The 21,474-nt window shown below is 42.7% G+C and overlaps 1 protein-coding gene across 1 annotated transcript in view; it reads left to right on the forward strand.

Annotated features, from left to right (window-relative positions):
• The first annotated feature begins 648 nt into the window (after positions 1-648).
• Positions 649-21,474, forward strand: part of BIRC6 (baculoviral IAP repeat containing 6) — a 262,197-nt gene continuing 241,371 nt past the window's right edge. The window contains exon 1 of the mRNA XM_037740766.1: positions 649-1,462. Coding sequence (XP_037596694.1) covers positions 1,144-1,462 — 319 coding nt within the window. The 5' untranslated portion in view covers positions 649-1,143. The remainder of the gene's footprint in view (positions 1,463-21,474) is intronic.

Below are 21,474 nucleotides of genomic sequence, written 5' to 3' on the forward strand. Positions count from 1 at the left end.
AATGTAATGATCACAAAACATATAAAACATACAGCTCTGCATCTTGACTACAGAGTGTAGATCTACGTGATAAAATGACATTGAACTATACACACATCATACAACTGTCAAATCCCACCTTTTGGAATTGTACTAAAATTATGTAATATACAACCATTGGGAGAAACTGGGTAAAGAGTAAATTGGATCTCTCTGTATTATCTTCGAGTAGTGTTTAGGTATCAAAATAATGTCCTACAGTTTGGGTTTTATTCAGTGTTTTTCTCATAGCTAGATAGGGATTATGGCTTTTGGAGAGGAAGACCACAGAGGTAGTATATATTTTCAACTATGAATCTAATTATTTCAAAATAAAAAGTAAAAAAAAAAAAAGAAATCTCCAAAGTGGGGTGATTAGTAAATTGACGAGTCCTTTCCGGCCCTCCAACACATCCACACCCCTATTAACAAGTCCCATAACTCGAGTTGTTCGGAATGTAGACAGAGAAACTAAGCTTAACTATGCGCTTCCAGCACCTGGTATCTGGCACTTTTGTTCAACAGAAAGCCTTGGGGATGGGGAGGGCTGGCGTGGTAAAAGGCTCAGGTTTGGGAAGGTCGTTTGGTTCCTTCCAATCCAAACGGGAGGCTTTTCAGAGTCTTTATTCTTACACTAGAGCCGTGGCCCAGGCCCAGAGGTCCGCTTCCGGCCACGGCCGAACAGCTGCACCCGCGCGCACCGGGAACGGTCAGGGCGCAGCTGGAACAGCTGCAAAGGGCCTCCGGGCGTGCCAGACAGGTCGCAAGGGCGGGGGTCCCCACCTAGCGGAATACACCGAGGCCAACCCCTCCCCCTGCCCCCGCGAGGAACGGGGCGGACTCCAGGAGCCGCCACTCCCCAGGCTAGCAGGAAGAAACTGGGACGTTGCGGACGCGGAGCTGGCCAAACTCGCGGCGCGTGGCACGCGCGAGCCCTCCCGCGCATGCTCCACCCGCCGGCCTCCAGCCCGCGCCCCGGGCCCCGCCTCCCTCCCTGCTTCTCCCTGTCTCTCGTCAGCCTCCCTCTGAGTTTGGCCCCTCCGGCCGGGCGGCCGACGTTCCGCGTGCGTGCGGGCGCCTGACTTCACTTCCGGCTAACGCGCTCCGCTTGCCCTCTGGCCCCGGATGGTGACTGGCGGTGGTGCTGCACCTCCCGGGACTGTCACTGAGCCGCTTCCCAGTGTGATTGTGCTGAGCGCAGGCCGGAAGATGGCGGCTGCGGCGGCCTCGGGCCCCGGCTGCTCCTCGGCGGCGGGGACGGGGGCGGCCGGGGTCTCGGAGTGGCTTGTGCTGCGGGACGGCTGCATGCACTGCGACGCCGACGGGCTGCACAGCCTGTCCTACCACCCGGCGCTCAACGCCATCCTGGCCGTCACTAGCCGCGGGACCATCAAAGTCATCGACGGCACCTCGGGGGCCACACTGCAGGCCTCGGCGCTCAGTGGTGAGTGTTCGCACGCCGGGCGGGGGCCGGGCCGGCGCGAAGCCGTGGAAGGAAGCCGCCCAGCCCCGGGGCTCGGCCTCGCGACTTGGGGGAAGCGAGGTGGCGGGAGGGCAGGGCTGGGGGCTCGGGCCCGGTCGTGAAGGGAGGCCCGGAAGCTGATGGAGTGGGAACCTTAGGAGTTGGCTTTTTCAGCGGCTGCAGCTGGGAGGAAAAGGTGGCGAGTCAGGGAGTGGTGGAAGGGGAGTTGCCTTTTGGGCCTGGAGCGTCCGGTCTGGCTTGGTCCTCTGCGAGAGGTGAGGAGGCTCGGAGCTTGGCACCGGAGGAAGCCAGGCCCGGGTAGGCCCTGGAGAGGCTATCGGTCCTGCGGCCGGTTAGATGAGAGCAGAAGGCTGGAAGGGTTGACCCCGGCCGGTGAGGCTGGTGGCCGGAGGCGAGAGGCGGGGAGCGTCCGAGTCGGCACCCAAGCCCTCCCTTGTGGGAGAAGAGCCGGCAGTCTGCTGTTCTCAGGTCCTGCAGGTGCGGGTACAGACCGCGGGCTGTGCGCCCTGGGTGGGGGTGGGGATAGAGTGGGGGTGGGGTAGGCCGGGTTGGGGGTGGGGAGGGAAGTAGGCGGGCCAGCTGCCTGAACTGCTAGGTCGACGACTGTGGGACTCTACAGACACCTAAGACAACTAGACCTGGTTCCCTTGCCCGGGTCTTCCAACTTCTACGCTTCAGTGAAGAGAAAGTCAGGACCTGCGGTGTATGAAATAGATTCCTTTGGGTTTGTAACTTCAGGCGGTCTCTATTTGTTTTCCCACAGCGAGCCGAAAATTGGGATTTGAAGGTGTCTCTTGAGTCTCACCATTGGAGGAGAGCACTTCTGGGTAGCGTAAACATTGGTCCAGGGATGGCACTTTTAGATGCGAGAGGTGTATGCTTAGTGGACGGACTGGAGTGGTTTTGGAATAGCTCTGGCTGAGTTACATTTGGCTGAGGTGACATTTGTGGTTAAATGATGGGTGGCTTAATTTCGATGTTATAGGTTAAGATTGAAAAGTTAGTATATGATTGAGTTGGATTCCTGCGTAGAGATATAATGTATGCAACTGTCTGTGTTTAGCCAAGTGGAAGTAGTTATGTGGTCAGCCAATTCACTTGTATTTGAACGTAGACAAACAAGGAAAAGTTTACTATGTGAGTAATAAGGGATTTGTAAGAGTAAATGGCAATTTAGGGAGGCAAACGTGAAATTAGACATCTTAATTATTGTTGATGTGAGAGCTGTGAAAGAATTGGATTATGTATAGTTCTAGAATGTAAATCTGGAATATATCTACGAGAAAGTTTTGGGAGGTAGGTTTGTAATTTTTTCTTTTCTTGGTTTAGGTAAATGACAGGGGTGGCCCAGATGTACTAGTGAAGGTTACTGCAACTTGAACATAATGGCTTGTCACTGTGTATAAGAGGGAGCTGCTCATTAGTAATTGGCGGTTTTTTTAAAAGTCATTTAAAAATATTTCAATTATGAAAAGATATGAAGAGTAATTATAGTAAACACCATGCATCCCCAAGTCAGCTTAAGAAATAAAATATTACAAATAGGATTAGCATCTCAGCTGAATCTCTCCTGGATTGCATTTCTCCAACCCTCCCTCCTCATAAATGTTATCTTTAATTTGATTTTATCCTTTTCATACATGTCTGTACATTTTAGTATATGTTTCTATCTTGAAGATGGAGTATTTTTGTGATTTTTAACTTGGGATAAGTGGTATCATAGGTAGTAGGATTTCTAAAGAAAATCATTAACAAAAGTATTGAAGTGTTTTGGATAGAAAGAGGCGTTTCATGGAGTGCATTTTATGTCTGGAGATCATGTTTGAGAAGAATAATGTGTGTCAGGGTTTATTGGTTGGGGAAATTGGTCATATATTTAGGTGCCTGTACGTGGAAGGGAAGGCAATACTCGTTTAAGTGGTAGATTACTAAAGAGGGTTTTACGTGCATAATGTGAAGGTGTAGGTACATAAGTAAAACGTAGCACTGATTTGGGATAACAGGTTTTGTTGGGGCATTTGTTAATTAGAAGAGTTTGGGATTGGATACAATTGCAGGTCCCCATGCATGAAGATTGAGTATGTGAATTAAACTATGTAGAAGAGAGTGTAGAAGAGAGGCCAGGCATGGTGGCTCATATCTGTAATCCCAGCACTTTGGGCTGCTGAGGGGAGCGGATCATGAGGTCAGGAGTTCGAGACCAGCCTGATCAATTTGGTGAAACACTGTCTCTGCTAAAAATAAAAAAATTAGCTAGGTGTGGTGGTGCACACATGTAGTCCCAGCTACTCGGGAGGCTGAGGCAGAAGAATTGCTTGAACCCGGGAGGTGGAGGTTGTGGTGAGTCGTGATTGGGCCACTGCACTCCAGCCTGGACAAGACAGCGAAATTCCGTCTCAAAAAAAGTGTATATAGAAGGGTTTATAATGAATAGAATGAAGGATTACAGAAAAAATTTGAAAGTAACAATGTATGCATTCTGAAACATTTTCATATATGAGAACTGAAACTTATTATTTTAAAAATTTATTTGTGTTTGTAGAGATGAGGTTTTGTTGTGTTGCCCAGGCTAGTCTTGAACTCCTGGCCTCAAGTGATCCTCCCACAGCCTCCCAAAGTGCTGAGATTATAGGTATGAGCTGTCTAACCTGGACTGACGTTTATTATTATTATTTTGAGATGGAGTTTCCACTTTATTATTATTATTTTGAAATGGAGTTTCTAATCTTGTTGCTCAGGCTGGAATGTAATGGCACGAACTCGGCTCACTGCAACCTCCGCCTCCCGGGTTGAAACGATTCTCCAGCCTCAGCCTCCTGAATAGCTGGGATTACAGGCATGCACCCCCACATCTCACAAATTCTGTGTTTTTGGTAGAGATGGGGTTTCTCCGTTTGGTCAGGCTGGTCTCGAACTCCTGACCTCAGGTGATCTGCCTGCCTTGGTCTCCCAAAGTGTTGGGATTACAGGTGTGAGCCATTGTGCCCAGCTTGAAGTTTATTATTAATAATAATGATCAGAGGTTGTATAGGGTCCTGTTTGCCCCAGTTCAGGTGATTGAGGAGGGAATCCTGCATTTATCCATTACTTGGAATCTGCAGGTATTTAGTAAGTTTGCTTTTAATGATTAATAGAGGATGACAGTCCTATAAATAGAGTAGAGAGAAGATGCCAGTAGTGATCATGGTCCTAACATAATCCCTCTTTCCCATTTATGGGCAATGGGCCACTTTCTTTTCTACCACAGAGGAAAGACATCTGTGTCTGAGGGGTTAAAGCATGGGAATAACCATATAGAGTTTAACCAAGTGATAGAGTAGTATGTCTTATGGATGCCTGGGGTTCAGTTTATAGTGTTACGGGTTGCCTGTAACAAAGATTGGAAGCTGAAGGATGGGAACAGGACTTGTATGTATATGTATTGGGTGGCAAAGACAGTGAATTTTTAACTATGACAATAGTATATGTCTTTATATTATCTATATCTGATATAAAATGCTTATAAATACACTTTCACTGGATTAAGAGCTATCAGTATATACACAGGTTAGGCAAATATTTGCTCCCTGTCAGTATTTAAGAGTGAAAATTTCTGAGTCGCTGAGCTGCATGATCTGGCCTTAACTAATCTTTCTAGTCTTGTCTCCTTATTTATAGGTTTTGGGAAATGATCCATTTAATTCTCTTTGCTAACTACAGTAGTTTTGTTCTTTCTTGGAATGCACCAATTCACTCCAGTCATTTAGCTAAATCTTAGTCATTTTTCAAGACCTAGAGCATATCTTAACTTCATGATCCCTTTAGCCAGAAATGACTGAAGCCGTAAGCACATAGTGTCCAATTAGTGTCCATTTTAGTTTGGCAGCTTAGTCTTTTGTGGTATTTTTTCATCTGTCTTGAACTATTTAACCTCCATTTTATTTAGCTTTTTGTAAATATATGAGGTCTGCCTCATAATATTTTAAGCTCCTTGTAGGGAGGTAGTTTATTTGTTTATATATCCCCTCCCCAGGATGCCTAGTATACAGTGTGTTTGTGTTCGTGTGTGTGTGTGTGTGTGTGTGTGTGTGTGTGTGTGTGTGTATTTTTTTTTTCACAGAGTCTGTGGCCCAGGCTGGAGTGCAGTGATGCGATCTCAGCTAACTGTAACCTCTGCTTCCTGGATTCAAGAAATTCTCCTGTCTCACCCTCCCTAATAGTTGGGATTACAGGTGCACACCATCCCACCTAGCTAATTTTATTTATTTATTTATTTATTTATTTAAGATGGAGTCTCATTCTGTCACCCACGCTGGAGTGCAGTGGTATGATCTTGGCTCATTGCAGCCTCCACATCTCCGCCTCCTGGGTTCAAGCGATTCTCGTGCCCTAGCCTCCTGAGTAGCTGGGATTACAGGCGCCCGCCAGCCACCACACCTGGCTAGTTTTTGTGTTTTTAGTAGAGACAGGGTTTCACCATGTTGCTCAGGCTGGTCTAGAGCTCCAGGGCTCAAGCGGTCCCCCTGCTTCGGCCTCCCAAAGTACTGGGATTACAGGCCTGAGCCACTGCACCTGGCCTTATTTTTTTTTTAGTAGTGCAGAGTTTCACCATGTTGGCCAGGCTGGTCTCTGACTCCTGATCTCAAGTGATTCGCCCACCTTGGCCTCCCAAAGTGTTGGGATTACAGATGTGAGCTGCCATGCCCAGCCGTAATATGTACAAACTTGAATATTTTTGATTTGATGCATATATAACAATGAGTGTATTAGTACTTCCTTATATACTAATTGCTAAATAAACACATTCTTTGACTTTTAAAAAAATATATATACTTTTTTTTTTTAGAGCAGTTTTAGGTTCACAACAAACTGAGCAGAAAGTACAGATAGTTCCCATATACCTGCTGTCTCCATGCTCACACAGCCTCCCACCCATCAGTATTCTGCACCAGAGTGGTACCATCCATGAACTTAGCACTAACAGTCATCGTCACCCAAAGTCCATAGTTTACATTAAGGTTTAATGCAAACTTGGTGTCGTACAGTCTGTGGGTTTGGATAATGTATAGTGACGTGTACCTACCATTGCGCTATCATAAAGAATAGTTTCACTACCCTAAAAATCCCCTGCTCTGACTGTTCATCCTTCTCTTCCTTTTTCCAATTGCTCCCTCCCCTCTCCCTGCGGACAACCACTGATCTTTTTACTGTCTTCATAGTTTTGTCTTATTCAGAATGTCATAGTTGTATTTATACAGTTTGTAGACTTTTCAGATTGACTTCTTTATTTATATGCATTTACAGTTCTGTGTCTTTTCATGGCTTGATAGCTCATTCCTTTTTGGTGCTAAATAATATTCCATTGTCTGGATGTAGCACAGATTATCCATTCACATACTGAAGGACATCTTGCTGGCTTCCATGTTTTGGCAATTGTGAATAAACATGCTGTAAACATTTGTGTGCAGGTTTTTGTGTAGACGTAAATTTTCGAATCATTTGGGTAAATACTAAGGAGCTCAATTGCTGGATCAGATGTGGAAGAATGTTTACTTTTGTAAGAAACCGACACACTCTTAGTGGCTATGTACAATTTTGTATTCCTATTAGCAATGAATGTTCCACTTCCTTGCCAGCATTTGGGGGTTTTATATTTTGGCCATTTTAGTAGTTGTGTAGTATCTCCTTTTTTAGAATGTACTTTAGCATAATAGGAAGGAGCTTGGTTCTCAACACAAACGGGTTAAGATCTTGGGTTAAGATCCCAGTGTCTTAAAAAATTTTTTAAAAAATTATCGTTACACAGATTTATTTTAAGTTTTAAAAACCTGTATAACCTTGACTAAATTATTTAATATTTCTGTTCCAGTTTCCTTATTTGCAAAATAGAGACGATAATTGTACTAATTGTGAGGCTTGTTAATGCATGTAAAATGTTTATAACCGTGTACTTACCAGACAAATGCCCCCAAAATGTTTGTCTTACCTACTTTAATTCCCTGTAACCCTGCTTTTGGCCCGGTGCTTGGCTCATGCCTGGGGTCCCAGCACCTTGGGAGGCTGAGGCAGGAGGATTGCTTGAGCCCAGTAGTTGGAGACCAGCCTAGGCAACACAGTGAGACCTCATCTCTAGAAAAAACTTAAAAATTTGCTGGGCATGGTGGCGCACACCTGCTTCAACCCCGGAGCTTGAGGCTGCAGTGAGCTGTGATTGTGCCACTACACTCCAGCCTGGGCGACAGAGCAATACTCTGTCTCAAAAAAAACCAAACCAAACCAAACCAAAACAAAAACAAAAAAAACCAAACAAACCAAAAGAAAAACAACACGACCTTCCTTTTTTTCTTTTTTACTTAAAGCTTTTTTATATTCAGTGTTTGAACTTAAACTGAACTTTGAACTTCCTAACATTTTTTTCTGATTTACCACTTTCCACCATCCTGCAGAACCCATCTAGTTTTCGCTTTTTTGTAAGAGTAAGGATAGTGTTAAGATGTTCTCTTAATTACTGGGGGTGATGGTTTCTCTTACTTCCTGAAATAATGCCCCTCCCTAGTATAGTACATTTTATACTGTTTGTCTTTTTTATAAGCTTTTTTGAGATTATGTGGAGAGAGCATGCACTTTATGTTATGTAGTCCTGAATTTTGAATTTTAGCTCATATATGCACTCACTACTTAAACCTCCTGAACCTCAGCTTCCTCATCTGTAAATTAAGATTAATGTTTAATAGGATGGTGGGGAAGATTAAGTTGTCAAACACGTTAAAAGCGCCTAACAGGCCGGGCACAGTGGCTCATTCACGCCTGTAATCCCAGCACTTTGGGGGGCTGAGGCGGACAGATCATGAGGTCAGGAGTTCCAGTCCAGCCTGACCAACATGGTGAAACCCTGTCTCTACTAAAAATGCAAAAAAAAAAAATTAGCCAGGTGTGGTGGCACACACCTATAATCCCAGCTACTCAGGAAGCTGGGTCAGGGAATTGCTTAATTGCTTGAACCAGGGAGGTTGGAGGTTGTAGTGAGCCGAAATCACGCCACTGTACTCCAGAGCGAGACTCTGTCTCAAAAAAATAAAATAAAATAAAATAAACAAAAAAAAGTGCTTAACAGTGCATGACAAATGTAAAGTAGAATGCTAATTCTCTTGAGTCTCTTGGCTGCTTGGTATTGCCACCATCCTCACGATTACTTTAAAAAATGTTCACTAAATGTTTACACACAGAAGATAGGCAGATAACATTCAAATGTAGATGGAAATATAAATATTTGCAACAAATATACAGTAGTCTATATTTGGATAAATATCTTTTAGTGTACTGGTGTGGCTAAATGTCAGAATGAAGTTGTATTACTAGTTCTGTGTGTATACAGATTGTGTAGTATACATACATAAGTAAGTGAAAGTATATGTGTTTGAGTATTAATCAATGGATATGGCAGTATATGTGTAGGAGGAACTCATATCTCTTCAGTTTCTAAAGTGAATTCCAGATCTGTGTTGCAGTGAAAAAGAAAAAAACCTCCATGTTTATATTTTATTTATTTATTTATTTATTTATTTTGAGACGGTGTCTTGCTCTTTGTTGCCCAGGTTGGAGTACAGTGGCGCAATTCTGCCTCAGCCCCCTTAATAACTGGGATTACAGGTGCATGCCACTACACCTGGCTAATTTTTTTTGGTATTTTTAGTAGAGATGGGGTTTCACTATGTTGGTCAGGCTGGTCTCGAACTCCTGACCTCATGATCTGCCCACCTCGGCCTCCCAAAGTGTTGGGATTACATGTGTGAGCCACTGTGCCCAGCCCTACTCAGTGCTTTTAGGCACACTCCAGTTTTACATTTCTTCATATCTTTTTTTCTTTTCCCTTTATAGATACTGACTTTTTTTTCTTTTTTTTTTAGATGGAATCTTGCTCTGTCACCCAGGTTGGGGGGCAGTGGTGCGATCTCAACTCCGCCTCCCAGGTTCAAGCGATTCTCCTGTCTCAGCCTCCTGAGTAGCTGGGATTATAGGCGCACGTCACCACACCTAGCTAATTTTTTTGTATTTGTAGTAGAGATGGGGTTTCACCATGTTGGTCAGGCTGGTCTTGAACTCCTGACCTTGTGATCTGCCTGCCTCAGCCTCCCAAAGTGCTGGGATTACAGGCGTGAGCCACTGCGCCCGGGTGACTTTTTTTTTTCCACTTAGTTTTTAGAGTCAGTCCCTCAGTAATATAGATAAAGACGGCTGGGCGCGGTGGCTCACGCCTGTAATCCTAGCACTTTGGGAGGCCGAGGTGGGTGGATCACCTGAGGTCAGGAGTTTAAGACCAGCCTGGCCATCATGGTGAAACCCCATCTTAAAAAAAAAAAAATTGTTAAAAAAAATATGTATATCTGTATCTATCTGTTTATATAGATAGTAATGACTTTGATTTCGGAAATCTGTGTAGTGGTCATAAATAAGAGGAGTATCTTCATACTCTACTGCATCTTCAGTGAGGTTTAGACTGGGTGTTTTTTTCTTTCCTGATGTAAGAGCTGCTTTTTTTTTTTTTTTTTTTTTTTTTTTAAAAGATGGGGTTTCACTATGTTGGTCAGGCTGGTCTTGAACTCCCGACCTCAGGTGATCTGCCCGCCTTGGCCTCCAAAGTGCTTGGATTACAAGCGTCAGCCACCACGCCTGGCCAAGAGCTTCTTGATCAAACTTCAAGCCCAGAGCTGCCTGCTCTGAGAAGTCATGGTGCCTTCATAGTCCTCAAGAAATGAATTTTTTTGGATAAAATGTGCAATTTCCCAGTGATAGAAATTGTAAATGATTCAAACCAGTTTCTAATTCCTGGCTAACTTTGGTACATGCAGCATTCCTACTCTCAAGTATTCTTTGAGAGATAATAAACATGATACAGAATTGGGATCTCAATAGCCCTAGAAGATAGTCATCTTATGAATGCATCTGAGTTCATTATAAAAATTTAATTTAGTAGAATCTCTTTTTGGGCTATGAATATGTACTTTGGCTCTGTTTCTGTTGACTGACTTTAGTGATATTAAGAAAGAATAGAATGTTGGCTCTGGAGCTAGACCATTTGAGTTCCAGGTGTGACCTTATGCAAACAGCTTAACCTCTCTGTGCTTCATAATTAGTACCTAACTCAGAGTTATTGTAAAGATTAAGTAAACTGATACATATGCAAGACTGCTTGACTCACCATAAACAGTCAATAAATGTTACTTTTTGTTTTGGTATCTTAAATTATGTAGTTCAGTTTGACAAGTATTTATCTGCCTAATGTAGATAACAAGGTGAATTTGAACCATCTCCCCCAACTTCTACTTCAATTTGGAAAGCTTTCTAAAAGAAGTGATAGCCCAGCGGAGACTTGAAGGATAAGGAGTTAGCCAAGTAGAAGGAACAGCATGAGCATGAGTAGAGGCATGAAATGGAGCAGGTTGTATTTGTTACAAGCGTTTTGGTTTTAGAGGGCATGTAAAGTCTGAGGGAAAGGAGTGATGAGATACCCTGAGGATCTTGGACTTGGTCCTCCCAGGCCGTGGTTCCCATGTTTTAAAGTACAAGAACTCCCAGTTTAAGGTAAAAAATTAGAGCCCTATTATGATTGGAGCTTGGTTGCAGTATTAATTGAGAAAATACTGTAAAAAGCAACTGCTTTAAGCAGTTTTAATTTAAATTTAAATTTAATTATTTTTGAGATGGAGTCCCGCTCTGTTGCCCAGGCTGGAGTGCAGTGATATGATCTTGGCTCACTGCAACCTCTGCCTCCCGGGTTCAAGTGATTCTCCTGCCTCACACTCCAACGTAGCTGGGATTATAGGCGTGTGCTGCCACGCCTGGCTAATTTTTGTATTGTTACTAGAGACAGGGCCAGGCTGGCTGGGACTCCCGACCACAGGTGATCTGCCTGGCTCGATATCTCAAAGTGCTGGGATTACTGGCAGGAGCCACTGTGCCCAACCAGCAGTTTTAATTATTAGACCTCTTTTACCTACGTAATTGAAAAAGAATACAACGTAAATGTTTTGGACTTTCTTTCCCTGCTGGTTTCGCTTTAAGATTTTTGGGGAGCAGAGGAAACAAGTTAGTTAATGCTCTTCTGTTTGCCCTCCAAATTCGTAAATTTTGTTGCTATTTTCTCTTGTTCTTTTTGTCTTTTTGGGTTTGTTCAGTACCTTCTTTCTTTCTTTTTTTTTTTTTTTTNTTTTTGGGACGGAGTTTCGCTCTTGTTACCCAGGCTGGAGTGCAATGGCGCGATCTTGGCTCACCGCAGCCTCCGCCTCCTGGGTTAAGGCAATTCTCCTGCCTCAGCCTCCTGAGCAGCTGGGATTATAGGCACGCGCCACCATGCCCAGCTAATTTTTTGTATTTTTAGTGGAGACGGGGTTTCACCATGTTGACCAGGATGGTCTCGATCTATTGACCTCGTGATCCACCCGCCTCGGCCTCCCAAAGTGCTGGGATTACAGGCTTGAGCCACTGCGCCCGGCCCCCTTCTTTATTTCTTTACTGTCTTTTCAGTGGGATCTTGGGAGGCAGCAGAGGTAAATGTGAATGTATTATATACTTTTTAAACTGGAAATCTCTAGTTGTAACTGTATTTAAATTGCTAAACATTTAGTACTCTGTCCTTAGGAATGGTGGCTATAACTATATATAGAACTTAAAAAATAATAGATTTCTTTAATATAGCATGTAAGAAAAGTGGGGATGCAAGCAGGAGGTACCTCTCTGATGCGTGTTGTATTGCCGATGGCTTCATGAAAACAGGGTGCCTTTGGCAAGACACTTCTCTGAGATACCAACTTTAAAATGGGCTAATGGCCTGTAATTCCAGCACTTCGGGAGGCCTAGGTGGGAGGATTGACTGAGGCCAGGAGTTCAAGACCAGCCTGGGCAACATATTGAAACCTCGCCTCTCCTAAAAATACAGAATTAGCTGGGCATGGTGGTACATGCCTGTAATCCCAGCTACTTGAGAGGCCGAGGCTGGAGAATCACTTGAACCCAGGAGGTGGAGGTTGCAGTGAGCCAAGATCGTGCCGTCGTACTCCAGCCTGGTCAACAAGAGCGAAAGTCTATCTTAAAAAAAAAGTCTGTGACTGGGACAGTGCTGTTAAAAAAAGCAATTATCAGGCAGGGCACAGTGGGCTCTCCCCTTTAATCCCAGCACTTTGGGAGGTTAGGACGGGTGGATTAGTTGAGGTCAGGAGTTTGAGATCAGCCTGGCCAACATGGTGAAACCCCATTTCTACTAAAAATACAAACATTAGCTGGGCATGATGGTGCACACTTGTAATTCCAACTACTCAGGAGGCTGGAGTAGGAGAATTGCTTGAAAACCCGGGAGATGGAAGTTGCAGTCAGTTGAGATCACACCACTCCACTCTAGTATGGGCGACAGAGTGAGACTCTGTCTCCCCGCTGCCCCTTTTCCCCCAAAAAAGTAATTATCATCAAGTTCGAGTATGTTAAATCAGGGATGTATCCAGAGGAGGTAAATCCTATGTTTACTTTTTAGAGGAAATGATATAAATTTTTGAGTGGGGAAGATGGGAATGTCTTCATCAAGATTTATTGTGGGCACCAGGAATTTAAATCTTCATGATTTGCTTATGTACTTTTACTTTGATTTATGAAGTAGGAGAGACAGAGAAGACTGGGGAGATGACACAGGGTAGTGGTTCTCAAACTTTGTTGTTCATTAGAATCATCAGGGGAGCTTTTAAGAAAATACCTTGCTTGGGTCCCAGTATTCTGACTTAAATGGTCTGGAGTGCAGCCCAGGCATACTTTTTTTTTTCTTCTTAGAAGTATGCCAGCTGGTTCTAATGTGCAGCTAGGTTCAGGAGTTGAAACTCTCTGGCCGAGCGTGGTGGCTCACGCTTGTAATCCCAGCACTTTGAAAGGCGGAGGAGGGCAGATCATGAGGTCAGGAGTTTGAGACCAGCCTGGCCAACATGGTGAAACCCCTTCTCTACTAAAAATACACCAAATTAGCCTGGTGTGGTGGTGGGTGCCTGTAATCCCAGCTACTCAGGAGGCTGAGGCAGGAGAATTGCTTGAATCCAGGAGGCGGAGGTTACAGTTAGCTGAAATCATGCCATTGCACTCCAGCCTAGTGGGATGAGACTGTGCCCGCCTCCCCCCAAAAAAGGAGTTAAACTTCCTAGACCTTAGAGAAGTTTATTTGGTGTATCTGGGATAAATGAGAGCTTTTTTTTTTTTTTTTTTTTTTAAATGATGGCATTGCCACCAGTTTTTGTTTTTTTTTTCCCTCTCCTTTTGAGATGGAGTCTCACTCTGTCGCCCAGGCTGGAGTGCAGTGGTGTTATCTTGGCTAACTTCAACCTCTGCCTCCTGGGTTCAAGAGATTCTCCTTCCTCAGTGTTCTTAGCAGCGGGGATTACAGGCATGCACCACCATGCCCAGCTAATTTTAGTATTTTTAATAGAGACATGGTTTTACCATGTTGGCTAGGCTGGTCTGGAACTCCTGACTTCAGGTGATCTGCCCACCTTAGCCCTGCAAAGTGCTGGGATTACAGGCATGAGCCACTGTGCCACCTTATGGCATTCACTAGAGGTATCTTGACATGCTATAGTAATTAATACTATACATAGTAATTAATACATACTATAGTAATTAATGCCATAAGGAAAATTAGAGCTGATATGAGGATGGTGGTATTTTAAATTTGTGCTTTTAGGTGGTGTTGGGAGGGCCTCTTTGAGGTAGTGTTTGAGTAAAGATCTGCATGATGCAAGATAGCATCAGTGCACATATCCAGGGGACATTTCTGTCTGTTAATGTAATAGAAAAAAACAGATTTTCATCATATTTGGATGGAAATTGAGTTGGGCTGACTTAAAATGTAGGCTTTATGAGGAGAGATGAAGATGTCTGCGGGACTACCATTCAGGAAATATATGGCAATCTATATTAAACAGAAAACAGTAATTTCAAATATGAACTCTAAATAGAAACTCATAAAGGTACACATTTGAAATCATAGAATTATTGTGTTGATTAGTAGCTGAGAGTAGCTGAGTTGCTTCTCACATTGGCACCTTGTGCAGCAGTAGCAATTGATTTTTTTTTTTTTTCCTTTTGAGACAGAGTTTCACTCTGTTGCCCAGGCTGGAGTGCAGTGGCACGATTTTGGCTCACTGCAACCTCTGCCTCCCGGGTTCAATTGATTCTTCTACCTCTACCTCCCAAGCAGCTGAGACTGCAGGTGGGCACCACCACATTCAGCTAATTTTTGTATTTTTAATAGAGATGGGGTTTCACCATATTGGCCAGGCTGGTCTTGACCTCCTGACCTGGTGATCCACCTGCCTCGTCCTCCGCCTCCCAAAGTGCTGGGATTATAAAACCATGCCTGGTGCAATTGATTTACAGATGGTTAAGGGTTCCCCTGCGCAACATCATATAGGGACGTTAGTCTTCAAATTTTACTCAACTGTAGCCAGGTTAGCCAGGTTGCATACCTGTAGCCTTAGCTACTTTGGAGACTGAGGTGAGAAGATTGCTTGAGACCAGGAATTCAAGATCAGTCTGGGCAACATATTGAGACCCTTGTCTCTTAAAAGAAAAAACTACAACCAGGTCCTCATCCTAAAGGAATAATATAACTTATGTGTTCCAAGATGTTGAGAGTTAACTATGACAAATTAAACAATGTATATGAAAAAGACCCCACAGCAAGTATCTTACAGGGAGTACTAGGTCTCTAGATATTGAGCCCTATCCGTGATAAGTTTTATCATGGATTATGTTTTCAAAACAAATGATGTCAGATACTAAAGATTATAGCAAAATATGAGTGTCTGATGACACTTTTGGTTAAAGTGAATGAAGAGAATCATAACTTGGAACTCAATTCCAGTAATTTTGTATCTTTTGGAGAACCTCTTCTGAGCTTAAGTAGATGTTGGTTCTCTTGCCTGAAACAACACTGTCCCTTCATTGTGTTTTATCATTTATGACCCTTTCTTCATGGCACAGCCACTGACCTTTCCCAAACTTACATTGCTTTGCAGCGAGTTCTGCTTTACAGGAATACTCATTTTGGCTTTTAATACTAAAGTGTTAGCCGGGCGTGGTGGCGGGCACCTGTAATCCCAGCTACTCAGGAGGCTGAGGCAGGAGTATCACTTGAACTTGGGAGATGGAGGATACGGTGAGCCGAGATTGCGCCACTGCACTCCAGCCTAGGCAACAAGAGTGAAACTCCATCTAAAAAAAAAAAAAAAACTAAAGTTTTACTAACATTTTTTCTCTTATTAAATTACTTTATTTTTGGTTAATTATATATCAGAAGCTTTGTGAGAGCGTTACATTAACTTTGTACCTTTTAAAAAAATTTTAAATTCTTGTGGGTACATAGGTGTATGTATTTTTGGGGTATAGGAGATATTCTGATACAGGATTGTACCTTCTTTATTGACTTTGAATGATGTTTGCATATAGTACATTTTAATAGGCTATTTTTTCTTTTTTAATTTGAGACAGAGTCTTGCTCTGTTGCCAGGCACCAGGCTGGAGTGCAGTGGTGCAATCTCGGCTCACTGCAACTTCTGCCTCGCAGGTTCCAGCAATTCTCCTGCCTCAGCCTTGCGAGTAGCTGGGACTACAGGCGCGTTCCACCATACCCAGCTAATTTTTGTATTTTAGTAAAGATGGGGTTTCATTATTTGGCCAGGATGGTCTCCATCTCTTGACCTTGTGATCCACCCGCCTCGGCCTCCCAAAGTGCTGGGATTACAGGCATGAGCCACAGCGCCCGGCCTTTAATAGGCTATTTTAAGCATTGAAGTCTGATGATAGCTCAGTGGAAATGGAGTTTTACAGTGTGTTGTTAGTTTGAAAAGATAATGTATGTCTTGTAACATTTTTGCAAGTATTTTAAGGTTGTACACTATTTCCTAAAATATTAGAATTGGTAACTAATTTTAAAAAAATTATTTCTTTTGAAATTTTCAATTTTACCATCCTGGGCAACATGGCAAAACCCTGTCTCTACAAAACATACAAAAATTAGCCGTGTGGTGTCACACACCTGTAATCCCAGCTACTTGGGAGGCTGAGGTGGGAGGATTGCTTGAGCCTAGAAGGCAGAGGTTGGAGTGAGCTGGGATTGTGCCACTACACTCCAGCCTGGGCAACAGAGTGAGACACTGTCTCAAGGAAAAAAAAAAAAAGAAATTTTTTATTTTAAAAGTGACATATCGTATTATACGATGTTATGTAGATTAAGAAAAAAAATTCACATATAATTTCATTACCTAGAGATGGGCATTGTTAACATTTTGGTATTTCTGTTTACTTCTATTGTTTAATATATTTTTTAATAGAATTTGGGTTATAATGATGTGTTATGAGCTACTCCCTCTTTAGTTAATAGCATATTGTGGATATTGCCTCACGTGTTTATTCTTTTTTTTTTTTTGAGACACAATCTTGCTCAGTTGCCCAGGCTGGAGTGCAGTGGCGGTGATCTCGGCTCACTGCAACTTCCGTCTCCTGAGTTCAAGTGATTCTTCTGCCTCAGCCTCCCAAATAGCTGGGATTGCAGGTGCCTGCCACCACGCCTAGCTAAATTTTGTATTTTTAGCGGAGATGGGGTTTCACTAGGTTGGCCAGGCTGGTCTTGAATTCCTGACCTCAGGTGATCCACCTGCCTCTGCCTCCCAAAGTACTGGGATTATAGGCATAAGTCACTGTGCGCCACCTGTTTTTTTTTTTTTTTTGACAGTGTCTTACTCTGTCACTCAGTCTTGAGTGCGTTGTCGAGATCTCTGCTCACTGCAACCTCTGCTTTCTGGGTTCAGGCGATTCTCCCACCTCAGCTTCCTGTGTAGCTGGGATTACAGGCACATGCTACCAGACCTGGCTAATTTTTATATTTTTAGTAGAGATGGGGTTTCACAACGTTGACCAGGCTGGTCTCAAACTTCTGACCTCAAGCGATCCACCCGCCTTGGCCTCCCAAAATGCTGGAATTACAGATATGAAGCCACTGTACCTGGGCATGTTTATTCTTTTACAATATAGTTTAAAAATTTGTATTTTTTATAGAATATAAAGTAAAATTGCCTAGTGTGTGTGTGTGTGTGTGTGTGTGTGTGTGTGTGTGTGTGTACACATACTAGCAATACAGATACAGATGGATATAACCCACCATCATGGTCAGGATACAGAGCAGTTTCAAGACCTGAAAAAATTTGCTGGCTGGTCACTGTGGCTCACACCTGTAATCCCAGCACTTTGGGAGGCCAAGGCAGGTAGATCACCTGAGGTCAGGAATTTTAGACCACCTTGGCCAACATGGCAAAACCCCATGTCTACTAAAAATACGAAAAAATTAGCTGGGTATGGTGGCAGGCACCTGTAATCCCAGCTACTTTTGGGAAGCTGAGGCAGGAGAATTGCTTGAACCTGGGAGGCGGAGGTTGCAGTGAGCAGAGATTATGCCATTGCACTCCAGCCTGGGCAACGACAGTGAAACTCCATCTCAAATAATAATTCCTCTGTGGTATCCCTTTGTAGTCACATCCTGCCTATACCACTAATCTTTTGGGACCACTGATCTGTTCTCCATACTATGAAGATTTGTCTTTTCTACGTTGTTACTGAAATGTAATCATACAGTATGTAACCTGTTGATACTAGCTGCTAGCAGTTAGCGTGATGCCTTTGAGATTCTCTCCAGTTCTTGCATGTATTAATAGTTCATTCCTTTTTTATTACTGAATAGTTTTTCATTGCATTGATGTATCATTATTTGTTTAGCCGGTCACCCTTTGAAACATGTTTGAGGATAGATGTGGCTTATTACTTCTGTAATCTCAGCACTTAGGGAGGCTGAGGTGGGCAGATCACTAAGTCCAGGAGTTTGAGACCAGGTTGGGCAACATACAAAACCCTGTATCTACAAAAAAATACAAAAAATTAACCAGACATGGTGGTGTGCACCTGTAGCCCCAACTACTTGGGAGGCTAAGATGGGAGGATTATCTGAGCCCTGGAGGTCAAAGCTGTGGTGAGCAGTGATTTTGCCACTATACTTCAGCCTGAGTGACACAGTGAGACCTTGTCTCAAAGAAAAGAAAAATAAAAAAATATTTGGGTGTCTTCATTGTTTGATGATTATAAATAGAGCTACTGTAAACTGAGTACAGACAGTTGTGTGAACATAACCTTTTATGTCTCCAGGATAAATACACAGAAGTGGGACTACAGGGCCATTTGGTAAGTGTATGTTTAACTTTATAAGAAACTGACAAACCATTGTGGCTGCACATTTGTATTTCCTTTAGAAATGTGTGAGAGTTCCAGTCGTTCTGCATCCTTGCCAGGACTTCATGCTGTTTTTATATTGTTAAGATATCTATACTGCCCCAAATAATTTGCAGACTCATTGCAATTCCTATCAAAATTCCAAGAACTTTTTTCTATTTCTGCAAAATAAAAAAGGAAATTTTTTTCTAAAATTCATATAGAATCTCAAGGGATCCTAAATAGTCAACACAGTGTTGACAAAGAACAGAGTTGGAAGATTAACACTTTCTGATTTCAAAATTTAGTACGAAGCTACAATAATCAAAACGGTAAGGTCCCAGCATAAAGACGGACATAGACTGAAAGAATAGAGAGCCAGAAATAAACTATTCCATATATGGTCAGATGATTATCAACAAGGAGGCCAAGACCATTCATTGGGGGAAAGGACAATCTTTTCAACAAATGATGCTGGGAAGACTGGATAATCACATGCAAAAAGTATTAAATTAGATTTTATCTAACACCATATACAAAATACAACAACAGAGAGTAAGTGTTGCTGAGGATGTGGAGAAATTGGAACTCTTGTGCACTACTGGTGTGAATATAAATGGTGCAGCCATTTATGGGAAATGGTGGAGGTTCCTCAGAAAATTGAGGAAGAAATAGAATTCCATATGATCACTGTTCTGCTTCTGTGTGTGTACCGTAAAGAATTGAAAACAGGGAATCAAGGAGATATTTGTACACCTGTTCGTAGCAGTGCTATTCGAAATAGCCAAAAGGCAGAAGCAACCTAAGTGTCTGTCCATTGACAGTTGAATGGATAAAAGGAAGGAAATTCTGACACAGACTCTGAGATGGAGGAACCATCAGGACATTATGCTATGGAAAATAAGCCAGTCACAAAAGGAAAAATACTGTATGATTCCATTCATGTGAGATACTTAGTTAAATTCCTGAAGACAGAAAGTAGCAAAGTGGTTGCCAGGCTTTGGGGAGAGGGGATAAAAGTCAGTTTGTGTTTAAAAGGTACAGAATTTCAGTTTTGTAAGATGAAATGTCTTACAAATGGGGATGGATGGTGATGATGGATAAACAACAGCATGAATGTATTTAATACCACTCAACTATAAACTTAAATGGTGAAATGGTAAATTTTATGTGTAATTTACCACAATTAAAAAACTAATTAAAAAATCAAATGTCCAGTTTTATATATAGTTATATCTCTGGATTCTATTTTGTTTTATTGAACTGTGTGTCTATCCTTTCCCAGTACCACAATTTCTTGTGGTAGTGCCTTTTCAAATACATTTCAGTCAGTTTATTTATATGTAAATAAAATCTAGCTGGGATTTTATTTTATTTTTTAAGAGATAGGGTCTTGCTTTGTTGCTCAGGGTGGAGTGCAGTGGCACAATCATAGCTCACTGTAGCCTTGAACTCCTGGGCTCAAGTTATCCTCCCGCCTCAGTGTCTGAATAGCTAGAATTACAGGTGTGTGCCACTATGCCTGGCTAAATTTTTTTTTTTTTGAGATGGAGTCTTGCTCTGTCACTCAGGCTGGAGTATAGCGGAGCAGTCTCAGCTCACTGCAACCTCCGCCTCCCAGGTTCAATCAGTTCTTCTTGCCTCAGCCTCCTAAGTAGCTGAGACTACAGGCACATGCCACCATGCCTGGCTAATTTTTGTGTTTTTAGTAGAGACAGGGTTTCACCATATTGGCCAGGCTGGTCTTGAACTCCTGACCTAGTAATCTGCCTGCCTCAGCATCCCAAAGTGCTGGGATTACAGGCATAAGCCACTGCACTTGGCTAATTAAAAAAAAATTTTTAAAATAAAGATGGGGTCTCACTCAGGCTGGCTTCAAACTCCTTGCTGAAGCCCCGGCCTCCCAAAGTGTTGTATTACAGGTGTGAGCCGCCATGCTGACCCCACCTGGGATTTTTGATTGAAATTCTGTTAAATCTTTAGATCCATTTGGGGAGTGTTGACATTTTTACTAGATTGACTTGTTCAGCCCATGAACTTGGTATTATTTAGGCTTTTGATTTGTGTAATCAGCCTTCTGCACTTTTTGGCATACATGTCTTGTACACCTTTCATGTATGTATATGTCTAAGTATATTTTAAAGCTATTGTAAACTGATATTTTAAAAAACAAATTTTTGGTTTTAGATTGATCAGTGCTAGTATAGAAAAGTATGATTGATTTCTAGCTACATAGGTAATCGTATTTCTGTAAATAGGGATAGTTTCTTTTTTATCTGTTTGCCTTTTATTGCCTCGTTTTTTATTGCAGTGACTAGACCTTTTAGTATAGTATTGAATAGGAATTGTAAGAGCATACATCCAACTTGTTCCTGATCTGTAGGGGAAAGTATTCAGTCTTTTACCATTAAGTATGTTGACATTCCAGGCACAGTAGTGTGCTCCTGTAGTCCTAGCCACTCTGGAGGATTGCTTGAGTCCTAGGAGTTTGAGTTCCCCTGGGCAACATAGAGAGACCCTGTCTCTTAAAAAACAAACAAACAACAACAACAAAAAAAACCCACCAAAAAACTATTAATAAAAAAGTATGAGGCCAGATGAGGTGGCTCACGCCTATACTCCCAGCACTTTGGGAGGCCGAGGTCCGTGGATCACCTGAGGTCAGGAATTCAAGACCAGCCTGGCCAACACGGCGAAACCCTGTCTCT

Source organism: Cebus imitator, unplaced genomic scaffold, assembly GCF_001604975.1.
Source record: "Cebus imitator isolate Cc_AM_T3 unplaced genomic scaffold, Cebus_imitator-1.0 Scaffold88, whole genome shotgun sequence".
Classification (NCBI taxonomy): domain Eukaryota; kingdom Metazoa; phylum Chordata; class Mammalia; order Primates; family Cebidae; genus Cebus; species Cebus imitator.